This window comes from Scedosporium apiospermum (genome assembly GCF_000732125.1).
Source record: "Scedosporium apiospermum strain IHEM 14462 chromosome Unknown SEQ_SAPIO_0011, whole genome shotgun sequence".
Lineage (NCBI taxonomy): Eukaryota > Fungi > Ascomycota > Sordariomycetes > Microascales > Microascaceae > Scedosporium > Scedosporium apiospermum.
This window is the reverse complement of record NW_015971712.1, coordinates 932,632-944,396: the sequence shown is the minus strand read 5'-3', so window position 1 is coordinate 944,396 and position 11,765 is coordinate 932,632. Positions and strand designations below refer to the sequence as shown.

At 51.9% G+C, this 11,765-nt stretch overlaps 4 protein-coding genes and 2 pseudogenes across 4 annotated transcripts; 2 read left to right on the top strand and 4 right to left on the bottom strand.

The window, feature by feature from the left end:
• Positions 1-625: 625 nt before the first annotated feature.
• SAPIO_CDS0242 lies at positions 626-2,350 on the bottom strand (annotated as a pseudogene; the record flags this gene model as incomplete).
• A 497-nt stretch (positions 2,351-2,847) lies between these two features.
• Positions 2,848-3,816, bottom strand: SAPIO_CDS0241 (annotated as a pseudogene; the record flags this gene model as incomplete).
• Positions 3,817-4,978: 1,162 nt separating this feature from the next.
• Positions 4,979-6,054, top strand: SAPIO_CDS0240 (SWR1-complex protein 5; the record flags this gene model as incomplete). The annotated part of the gene is made up of 2 exons (XM_016783069.1): positions 4,979-5,307; positions 5,379-6,054. The coding sequence occupies 2 exons, from the start codon at positions 4,979-4,981 to the stop codon at positions 6,052-6,054; spliced, it is 1,005 nt and encodes a 334-aa protein (XP_016646702.1).
• Positions 6,055-6,288: 234 nt separating this feature from the next.
• SAPIO_CDS0239 (uncharacterized protein) lies at positions 6,289-7,268 on the bottom strand (the record flags this gene model as incomplete). The annotated part of the gene is made up of 4 exons (XM_016783068.1): positions 6,289-6,878; positions 6,957-6,997; positions 7,071-7,149; positions 7,235-7,268. 4 exons carry the CDS (start codon positions 7,266-7,268, stop codon positions 6,289-6,291), a joined length of 744 nt encoding a protein of 247 aa, XP_016646701.1.
• A 986-nt stretch (positions 7,269-8,254) lies between these two features.
• On the bottom strand, positions 8,255-9,666 carry SAPIO_CDS0238 (Protein kinase; the record flags this gene model as incomplete). The annotated part of the gene is made up of 4 exons (XM_016783067.1): positions 8,255-8,593; positions 8,662-8,954; positions 9,010-9,365; positions 9,437-9,666. 4 exons carry the CDS (start codon positions 9,664-9,666, stop codon positions 8,255-8,257), a joined length of 1,218 nt encoding a protein of 405 aa, XP_016646700.1.
• A 984-nt stretch (positions 9,667-10,650) lies between these two features.
• Positions 10,651-11,603, top strand: SAPIO_CDS0237 (uncharacterized protein; the record flags this gene model as incomplete). The annotated part of the gene is made up of 4 exons (XM_016783066.1): positions 10,651-10,761; positions 10,820-10,848; positions 10,908-10,993; positions 11,560-11,603. The coding sequence occupies 4 exons, from the start codon at positions 10,651-10,653 to the stop codon at positions 11,601-11,603; spliced, it is 270 nt and encodes an 89-aa protein (XP_016646699.1).
• Positions 11,604-11,765: the final 162 nt, after the last annotated feature.

The following is an 11,765-nucleotide window of genomic DNA, read 5'->3' as shown; positions in this document are numbered from 1 at the left end:
TGATGACTAAGGCGTTCAACGCTTCTGATTTGGTGCAACGGCAGGAGGACAACACGCTAAAATTCGCAAATTCGCCCCGTGGAAAAGGCGTCCGCTTCACTATTAATAATCTTCAATTATATTCAATTATACGGTATTGGCCTGGAAGGTACGAAGTACTTTCGTATGTCAGCCAGTGTGGCCTATTTTATGGCATCCACTGAGATTCAAACTACTGCCGACTTTATACAAAGTCGCCAAGTTGACATGATCGAGAGAGTGTGACTCTCTTATTGTTTGTCGAAGTTGCCGGTGGAGGATCAAGCGTAGTAGCTAACTAAATGCATCGTCCCGCTCAATTTCAAGGGCATTCGTGGACCTCGACGCAAGGGAAAAATCAAACGAATGACGTCCTTTCGAGATCCCCCATCCTAGCCAAGTCGGCTGCCGACACTTACTAGTGTACTACGAAACGTAGCGTCGCTGGTGAGAGTACACTACAGTTTTCCCCAAACCTAGCGTTAGTCAACGCCGTTAAGCGCTAGGCATGGGAAGACATAAAAGGTCTTTCGGAAACTCGCGCGCGAATAAGGTCGCAAGTAATTTAGCGTACAATAGAATGTAAAGAGCAGAGAGAAACATGGTTTCACCTCTTTACTTTCTTCTTCTCTGGTCCCTCCTCTTCCTCATCACTCAGATCCCGATACTGAGTCTCCGGCTGCGTCCCCTGCCACGCCTTGGTAAACATGGGATCTTTCTTTGCGATCTCGGCATACTTCAGCAGCGCCTCGCGGGGATCTTCATGTAACATGCGAGCGAGTGGAATGTTTTCGGTAATGCGCTTCTCGTCCGGCGCGTTCTTCATGAACGGCGTCTGCTGCGGGATATGCGGCCGCCGGGGATCCTTTGACTTGCCGATTCCCTTAGCGCCCGTCTTCCTCGATCCGGGGAGGATGCCACCAGGGCTTATAATAGCGTCGGCAGACAAGCCCGCGGTTTGATCCATGGTGAAGGCGGGATTGTCGTCGACATGGCGCTTCTTCGGCGCTCGGGACATGGATTCCACGGCACCGCGAGACGACAGGGTCGGGTGGAAAAGAACATGCGTCTCTGCGTTTGCAGAACCTGTAACGATTTGGTTTAGTTTGGGGTGCCAGTCAACCACAATGAGGGGTGAACCAGGTGTTACTGGCGTCACCAGTTCGGGTCGTAGGTTGGCAGGGTTCAGGATGTGTAGGTCTCCGGTGGGCGAGCCAGTAATTATGCTGGTCGACGCCGGCGAATACTTTATGACGGACATGGGGTAATGGTCGGAGGTCGACGGGTGGGAAACGGTGACCAGTGGCTCCTTGAACTTGCGGGTATCCCAGAGCTTTATCGTATCATCGCCGCCCCTTGTGACCACCATTCTCCCATCTGAGGAAATGTCAAGCCCACCCGTCCAAGTATTAGGTTTGTGGGCAGCCTGGATCTCGCCAGCCGGTCGCGTGAAAGGGCCGTTGCCGCTATACATGACAAGCGTTCCATCCAGAGCAGCCGCAACAATAATGTTATTACCGCCCTGGGCCTGTGAACTCCAGGCGGCAGCCGTCATGCGGGTCCTGCCACCGGCTCCGGGGGCCTTTGACTTGAAAACAATTATGTCTTTCTGCTTGCGTTTGTTGTTGATATCCCAAATGCGCAGGGTACTATCGGTACCCGCCGTCAAGCAGAGGTTCTTATCCGAGGGATGCCACGTTCCTGTGGTTATCTCGGAGATGTGGCCCTTTGTGTTGTGCATGTCTCTGAGATACATATCTCCCTTGACGAATTCGGTGACGATGTCGCCATCCCGCGATAAAATTTTGGCTTGGGGGTGCGCAGATATGCAGAGGAAAACGCTTCCTGACAGGTGGTTAAACTCGACATGGTGGATGGGGTGCGACTCGGCGCTGGCGGCAGCTCGTTTCGACTCGTACGGATCGACACTTCGGAAAGCGCGTAGCGTAGTCGGGGTCATGGCGGCGAAGTCGTGAAACTTGAGAGTGCAGTCAATGGACCCAGTAATCAACCGGCCGCCAGACGGGTCGAGTGATACCGTGGTTACGGCTCGATCGTGGGTCTTGAGCACCATCTCGTGCGTCACTGGGTATTCATCGTCATCATCCTCGTCAGATGAGGACTCGTCGCTTTCGCTATCCGAGTCGCTCACGGCTTTTTTTTTGTCCTGGGATTCCCGCACAGAAACTATTCTTCGGCATCGTTCGATCTGGGCCGCCACGTCCGGTCCTTTTGTTGTGGTGCCAAACGACTTGGGGAGAAAAGCTTGGAGGTCGTCGTCTTCGGCCAGTTCGAGTCGTTGCACGTCTACGTCAGAGTCGGAATCCCCCATGATGGACGCCTGGGCTATCGCGGAACGAGTGAAGGGAAGTTGGGGGGGAGGTTTGTTGGTCAGAGGTGGGGGTTCTTATTTTTCAAGTGGGATGATGTTGCAAACATTAAAAAGAGCTGCGATCTAGTGCTGCGGTGGTTCTTCAAAGCTGTCTTGGGGCAGCTGGGGCGGCTGGGATCAATTGATATATCTACCTTTGTACGCTAGTGTCGATATTTCCGCCACGCAGTTGTGCCTTACTTCATCAAAGTTTCACCCACAGTAGCACCATGTCGCCCCCGCCGATTATGCACGCAATAAACGACGTCAAGAAACCCGCTTGGCCAGGCAATATATCGTCTGATTGATTAATCAAATGTATCTAGCAGTTCTCGCCTTAACATTGATCTCCATGAAGGGAAACACTGCTAGGCTCTGTGGATACGCCCAGCAAAGCGAATAGAACCTTGACAATGCACTTCAGCTCGAAACCGCTTTCCTTTCCTCTCAAAAGTTAGCTAGGCCTGGACAGCCCCCCCGAGCTTCTTAGCTTGCAGCCGCTCAAGCTCCTCCTGCTTTATCCTTTCCTGAATCCTAACTCTCTCGGGCACAACAGCCTCCCTCGGCGCCGTAATCTTCCAACCCTTCAGGTTTTCCTTGCCCAGCGCTTTCAGCGTAGCCCTCTCAACCAGTGTATAACTACCATCAGGGCGATCAAAGCAGAACGGCTCCTTGAGACTAATGGGCGGGTTCGTGATGATACGAACATTGCGCAGCGAATTATTCGACGCAGCATGCAGCATAAGAGGGTGAAGCAGAAAGATATCTCCGCATTCGCCATGTGTCTCGATGAACTGGGTGCAGCTCTTGGCGAGCTCGTTGAACCATTCCGTTCCCCGGCTGAAGGGGACCTCGGGGAAGTTGGGGTGGTCTCTGGGATGCATGACGGGGGAGACTCCCGCCGGATTATCGTAGAGGTATTTCGCGACCTTGGGCATCGCCTCGGGGCAGATGTAGGTCCCCCCTCCGCCGGGCACAATATCGGTGAAGAGCGGAATCACGAGGAGGCCCTGTTCCGGGCTGTCGAGATAGTGGACGAAAAAGTCGCCATCTACGTGCCAAAGGCCGAGATCCTGGGGAAGGACCGTCTTCCCTTCTCCCTCAACAGAACCAAGATTGACAATGAAGGTGTCCCGCCATTGCTTGGTCCACCCTACGATGTTGTCCTCACCACCGCAGAGCTCGCATATAGCCGCCCACGCTCTGGGCGCGAACTCGGCGGCGTTGAACTCGCGGTGGTGAGGCATATGGATGCGTTCCTTGTTCCATGTGGATTTGTCGTTTGGGTCCATACCCAGCCTTGTCCAGACATCGGCAGTTGCCGATTCGGCTTGCTCGCGCGTAAAGCAGTTCTTCAAGTGAAGCCAGCCATGGTTAATGAAATGTTCCTTTTCGGCCTCGGTGAGAGGAGTTGGTGGTGTGGCCATGGTAGTGGAGAGAGTGGAATAATATATTTAGACTTAGCTTGGGACTGCTTGTAAGTGAGATTGAGAGTAAGGAGTCAAGCTTAGCACTAAACTACTACGTGCGGGATCTACGGAGGGAGAGAGACCAGACTGAAAGCAGCAGAACAAGAATGGCTGGCCACCGAATTATAAACACATCCCGCGAGGGAGAGGCCCCCAACGCCGGAACAAATGGAATCATGACTGCCGTGAGTCCTGGTGCGGGGAAACTGCCCAAAGGCTGGATGAGTCCATCCGGAGACGTGGGGATGTCAAGGCACCTTTGACACCCTAAACCAACAAAAGCCGGTTGTTCACCATCCAGTGGATTGGGGAGGAGGTAGGATGTATTGTGCGCATCTGCAAGCGATTGTAGGTCGATTCGGGGCCAGAATTATCCGTATCCCTCGGGAAGCCTGCCGAGTTCCCGTTAGCGTTCTGCAGAGGGTCTCGTGTACACAGATACAGCCCATCAGGTTAGGACCACGCTTGAGGTGCCTATTCGCTTGGTCAACATCCAGAGGGCGTCAGTTATACTCTAGATCCTCAACAGTGGTCAACGGTCAAATGATTTCTGTCCGCTTCTCAAGGGAACGGGGTAATAAGCCGGGACCGGCAGCTCTGTTCGTCAGGATCAGGCCATCCAGCCTTGGCCTCGAATGTAATTCGAGAGGGGAGTGTTTGGATAGTAGAGCACAGGTATGGTCAAATTGATAACAGGAAGTCTTCGTCGCCGGTCGCTTACCTGGCTGTCACGATGTTGAACAGACGACGGGTTGAAGTGCTGAAGTGCTGAAGTGTAGTGGCCATGGTCTGAATTCATCCGCTGGTGGACGTGTTTTTTTGGTGGGGTGGTTGAACTGCAGGTGGCAACGTAGAACATTTTCAAGGGCGTGGGGCAGCGGTGGCACAGTACAAAGGTACGTACATCAAATCCTACAACGCCAACTCTATTGAACATTCTCCAGACAAAGTACATTTAGCATCCGAGCAGACCTCCTCCGTACATTGAAGCGATTCCCAACACAAATCAGTTTTAGCTCTAAACGTCCCCTCCAAACGACACTTCTCTTTTGCTCCCAGCATCGAAGTCTTGAGTTCGAGTCGCCTCCTACACACAACCGCACCTCTAAACTTCGCCACAATGTCCGCCGACCACCTAATAGACGACCACGAACAATATGCATCCTCAGAAGATTCCGACTTCGCCCCCGACGGCCTCGATGCCGCCGACCGTGAATCTATAGACTCCGATTCCGACGCCGAAGGCGACCGGGCAGCCGCGAAAAAGCGCAAAAGGGACGCCGCGGAAAATGTCGCAGAAGACGTAGACCTAGACAACTCAGGCGACGAGACTGTGATCAAGAAGGGCGAGAAGCGGCGGAAGAAGAAGAAGGAGGGGGGAAAGGCTGAGAATGTCGAGGATGGTGACGAGGGTATCGTGATAAAGACGCGTAGTATGCGCGCTGCCGAGTATGTTTTTTCTTTTCCTTTCCGTCCGTGGTGGCAGTCTATGCTAACGTGATTTTTCCCCTTCTTAACAGAAAAGCGGAACGAAAGTTTGCCGCGAGCACCGGCCCCGTCACAATCGACGTCGACGCACTATGGGAGCAGATGAAATCCGGCTCCAGCATCGCGCCCGCCCCCCCGCAAGCCGAATCTACATACAAAGATGGCGCAGCCACCCAGAGTGTCCCCGGTCCAGATACCGCAGGCGACGCAAGCGCGAACCTCACAACCGATGCGTCTCTCGACCCTCCCGACATGATCCGCATCAAGCGGAAATACAACTTCGCCGGCCGAGTCCACACTGAAGAGAAACTCGTCCCCCGCGATTCGGCCGAAGCAAAGCTCTATCTCGAGTCGCAAGCCGGAGCACCGTTACCCGACGATGACCCTTCGGCGCCTACAAGAAAAGTACCTCGGAAGGCCTTCCGTTCTGCCTTCGAGCCGGTTCTCGAACCCTTACAGCGGCGGGGCGATCTCAACCTCGGCGTGTCGGCGAGGCTTGAGGCCAGGGACGCACGCGCCAAGAAACTCAATACTGTCGAGAAGAGCAGGATGGACTGGGCTGGGTTCGTGGATAAGGAGGGCATCAAGGATGAGCTGGAGCTGGCGGGCAGGTCGAAGGGCTCGTATGCCGAGAGGCAAGATTTCTTGGCGAGGAGCGAGGCCAGGAGAGAAGAGGACGCGAGAAGAGCGAGAGTTACTGCAAGGTGATGAGGGAAGCATGGTTTTCAAGGAAGAATCGGACTAGAACAGTGGTGGGAAAAGAGGACACGGAGTGCTATGATAGTGTTTTAATGATACCCATGAGACGACCGCGGAACGGATATACTTAATGTCAATAGATATATACTGTTGAAGGCACCTCTCTCACCAACCTGTCCACACAAGCACACACACGCACACACACACACACGCCCCGCACCCGGATAGCACACCCTCTCGTATTTACAGCTTCGATCCTTCCTTGCTCCCAGGGGGCAACAACTCAACATCCCGATACGGAAGACCAAGATGCTTATACACAAACCCAAACCGATCACTCCCAAAAAACACTTCCTCCACCCCATCCCCATTCCTAACCACCAACCACGGCGCCCCAAACGCCCTCTTCTCCAACGCCACCTCCGTAGTCTTCTTCAACGCATCCTTAATCTCCTCCGTCTCGATACCCTCCATAATCTTCCTAACATCCTCCGCAGAAAACAACCTCGGCTCGCGCGAGTAATCCCGCCCAGAACCTGCAAATCCCCGCGGGCACTCTGCAAGTACGGTCGCGAGCTCGTCGGCCTTGGACACGTTGGGATGGGGAGGCGTGAAGAAGGAGTCGAGGAGGTAGTGCAGCGCCGTGACGTAGGTTTCGGCCGGGTAGTGCCGCTTGATGTAGTGCAGGGCGCGCTGGGGGATGATGGTTTTGCTGCGGGAGAAGAAGTTGGGGGGGAAACGCATGTTAGATTTGCCGACTCGGGCGGCGGTGCGGGCGCCGTCGATGGAGAGGTGCTCGCCTTTGCGGGGGACCATCATGGGAGGGGCGTTGCCTGGATGGAATTGTGAGCCAGGGATACGGAACCGGTGGAATATGAATCAATATATAAATCAGAGACTGGGACCCTTACCAGCAGCTTTCATGATGGCGCCAAGAGCCACGGGATGGAACCTATCCAGGACATCGTGTTAGAATCAGGAATGGAGGTGATGAGGGAGAAAGAATATCTTCGGGGTAGTCTCACTCTACTTCGACTCCATGAGCAGCTAGAGTCTCCAGATTGGCAAAGAGATCGGCGAAGCCAACATAGCTAAACCACGAAGCTAAGAGGTTGATGAAAGTAAGCTATCGAGGTGCCTGCACATGTATGGTTCACACATCTTGCGTTGGCATGCAGCCTTCACTTACCAATGTCGTAATAGAAATCAATCTTGCCGCCCATCTTTGCTACAGTATGCTGAGAATTCGTGTTCCTTCGATCGCGCGTTGAGATCTCGATGTCTGAAAGCCGTGGCGAGGTTCGAATTGAGTGTCGGGAGAGGTGACTTAATAGCTCCAACCCTACGACGAAGACGCATCTTGGACCTCGGCATCCCCACATCGGGGACCATCAATCCAAGTCTGGGGTTTCCCCCAATATGGAAAGCTTATGTTCGTGGATAGAACAACGCCTCCCCTTCCCCAGAACTACACGACACCACAAAGCAACGAACAATGCGGGGAGCGCCATGGCCATGGCAATTTAGGTTGATGTAACGAGGGGAAGGAACAAGAACTCGCGATTATTAAACAATCCGCATCTTACGAAGTGCCTGAAGCCAATTATTCGAGAGAAGACTCAAAAACATGTCCGTTTCTATGAGCACTCATGCCAGCACAGTCCTCTGGTCATCGCCTTGTGCATTACTGACTTTTCTATCTCGGCAATATTTCTGACTATCGTCAATGTTGGTGTTTATATTTTGTGTTTACTGAAGGCGATGACAGAATACATACCTTCGGGGACAAATTGATGCTGGCAATGTTCGATGCCCCTTCTGGAGGCTTCAATGAAAATTGATCTGCTAACAAAGCACATGCCTCCGTCGGACTCGAATCCATTCAGTAATTGGAGGTGGCGGTGCCCAGCAGAATTGATCTCGAGCTACCTATTTCTTTCGCGTTGATTTCAAGTGCAAGATGTCAAATAGACTCCATACGGAAGGCAGAGTTTTGGCTCTTCTCTATTCATATTCAAAGCATCGCATGTCAGTGGCTCGTTAAACCGAGAGCCGCGATGGTAACGGCGGCTCCACCTATGAGGCTGTTCTCCATTGCAACCAAAGAAGCTAAGCCGCTAAATTCGGAGTATCTACAAATGGGGGATCTATCATCTATCGACCACGTTTTCAATACATCTATTGATGCCAGCAACAATACCCGTTTTACTCAGGGCTTCCGCAGAAAATCGTCCCACAAAAGATCTGTCGCCGACGCTCGCTCTTCCGGCAGCCAGCGTAGCAGCCGCTGCGCAAATTTGATGAACATTTCTTTTTCTTCACCATTCAGCTTCCCTTCGCGGGTCCAAATAGACTGATCCGGAATCGGTGTCGACGCAATCCAATTCCCTTGCTCATCCCAGTACTTCTTACAGGCCTCGCTACGTGTCAGGAACGCAGGCGGCGGCGGTCCCATCAGAGACACCATTTCCGCTAGGTGCTGTTCATCGTTTAATATGCCCTTTTTTCTCGCCGAGAAGAGGCTTGTGCCCTCAAAGAGGTCCCAAAGCTATAAGATGGAAGGTAAGCAATGATGTCCAACCACCAGGCTCATGCACTTGTATGGATTAGACGCACCATAAGACCAACTGCCCAAATATCGACAGGATAGCTCCATTCCATACCCAATATGACCTCTGGTGCTCGGTATATATCGGGCATGATATCACCGCGATGGCTGTCACCTATGCAGGCCATGCCAAAATCCGAGATGACTGGCGAACCATGTGTAAGTGGCATTCGGCGAGAATAATAGATTGTACGGCCGGGCAATGTTTTCCGTGGCGCCGGGTCAATGATTTCCGCCTGCTCGATCTCAGGCAGCGGGGATGGGTCGTGAATACCGAGGAGAATGTTATTAGGTGATATGTCTTTCGAGTAGGAATTAGTACGCATACCCTATTCGTGCCATTCAGTTGGGTTTACCTGTATGGACAACACCCGCCTGGTGAAGAAAATCTAGGCCAATGAGAATGATTTTGACAGTTTGTTTGAAGAGAGGCATCCCCAGCGATCTCTCTGGAAACAAGTTTCGCAGATCGGTCAGATTCATGCCCATAGGCTTATAGACGAGGCAACGGTGCGTAGTCCCATAGCCGCTGGTAATGTTGAAATGGTCCTGGACAAGGCGAATGTAGTTTCTCCCTGGGTGTTCCCCCTCGACGGTGGCCACATACTCGGCGATTGCAATCTCTTTATCGGCCTGGGCATTTAATTCGGAGGCTGTTTGCGCTGTGCAGACCTTGACGGTGAAGAAGTCATCGGCATTGGCATCTCCCTTTCTATGACGGTGGAAGATTACAGAACGTTAGTCATGCCATACAGTCAAATAGTGATCTAGGCTTGCTCTTACTTGAGATCGCGACACAACCACACTGTTGAACCGACACCATAGCCAAGCTTGGCAACGACTCGGTACCGATCGTTTAGAACCTCCCCAAGTGTGACAGGGTAGTAATTGTCTGCGCGGTATCCTGGTACGTCTTCTTCTTGGACTAGAGCATCTTTGGGAAGCTCTTCAAAGGCCGCTGACGCCGACGGGGCTGTGGAGAAAGAAGCTGATTGAGCGTTTGGATGCCCCATTATGTGAGGCTGAATGAGAGAGTGGAATCGCAGTTGTTTCGCATATGAATTGAAACCGGGCCTAGAAGAAGTAGATAATAGGCGAGAGAAGGTACGACGTGATAAACGAAGGAACCTCATAGTGCGACGGGTCGTGAGGAGGCTCGAATCTTGACTTTGTTGCAAACATTGAAGCTGGGGAGAATACGACACGAGGAAGCTGGAGGGTATCCCACTCTCCGTTTAGGGTAGGCGGTGAAACACTTTACATCTAACTTCAATGGTTTACGTAACAAATCCAATGGCGCGTCTATGGTTTAAATGATTGGTTCATGCCATGAAAGATCGTCACATACTCGTAGCCGCGAAGGGACGTCTTCTCCAATCCGATCATTCGCAGAAGGTCGAATGCAATCTTGTAAAACGAAGCCCCTTGAATGTGGAGAACTGAGCCAATCATGCGAGCGTGTATCACGCGCGGCAGATGTTCCCCACACATTCCAGTCCCTCGACTGAGGTCGTCGAATTGCGAGCATGGATCCACGACTTCTCTTCGCTTACATCCACTAATACCTCGGTAGAATTCATCGCATTAGAGCCCGTGAAGCTATGATGATGGAGATTGAGAAAATCGAGACCGACTCAGCCACTCTTGGAACCTCAGCACGCATACCCTCAGCTCAACGATCTAAAATTAGTCCTCCAATTGGAGAATGCGACTGCTGTTACACCGTCTGCAATTGTGACAGAGGGCGGGCGCTTAGCGAAAGAAGATCTATGAAGCTGGGATTGACCGTGAGCGTGGATGAGCACTGAGTGAGAGAAGATGTCTGGAGCTGGGGGGTGATTTTGAGCGTGTCGATGGATTCCGAAAGCATATAAGAAGGGATTTATCCCATCTTCGGACAAACAATCAAAAGAAATCAAGTCTTCTCTCTTCCCCAGATCCAATCCTCAGCTACCTTTTTCTTCTACCATTCCCAATCCTAAGCTACTCTCTTCATCATGTTTCGCCCTACCGCAGCTCGCCTTGTCAGATTTGTTGGTCCTCTTGACGCCGTGGACTCACCCTTTGCCTCGACCATCCGCTCCGCTGGACATGAACTCGAGACTAGAGTTAGTCATGACCCTCCATTTTGTCTGGCTGATCTTGAGACTAATGTGTATTATTTAGTTTCCCATCATTGTTGAAGGACGAGTCCAGTAAGGACTAAGCAGTCGAGACGCACAACATGCCTTTCGCTAATGTTCATCACCATTAGGGGATCGAGGCCGCACCCGTCGACGAAAGACCCGACCGATCAGAAAGACGTCGTTACTGTCAGTTTTCATACGAACGCTGGAACGCGTATGTGCACCGTCCATGCACACGACGACGGGACCTACAAAATCTTCTTTTCCAAAAATGGAAGAAATAGGTTGGGCGTCGAAACGGCGGAGGAGACTGTGAACAATTCGTCCGCTTAAGGACCCGGTCAACAAGAGCTATGATCTCTAGAGATTTGCCAGTTTGCCAATTTGGATAATGTATATTACATGATCGGATTGCGTGATAGATTTTTCCAGTAATTGCCAAGAAGAACATGCTATTGTCTACGCTTTACACCTATAGTACGGGCTAAGATACCTAGCAACAAACGGAGGAACCGGCTTCCATAAGGCAGTGTCTGAACTATCGGTAGCTAAGATCGTCATGCGGGTTGGATGATGAGGAATTAGACTCTGTGATGCAACAACGGATAGCTAGTACCTAATGGAAATCAGGACCTAAAAGCAACGATGTAGAAACTACACCGAGTCCTTCAGTTTTCTACACTCTTTCTTCTTCCACATACGTATGTAAGAGAATACAAAGCTGATCTTGTTTTGCTCCATGGAGTCCTTGTGCTTGATGCCGCACATCCGCACTATCAGTGGGCGTCGAGATTAGCACGGCCCAGGTGTTTGCCAACCCGTGAGACTTCATCGTGTGGCTGTCATTCACCCACAACGGAAGCAAGATCTCCGTGTCTCTGTAGTCGGGAAACCCCTAGGATGGAGCTGGTTGAGGACTTGTCAAGTGAGTGTGGAAGACGGTGTCTGTTTGGATATCTAACCGGAGCTTCCCTGTTGGGTGCTTG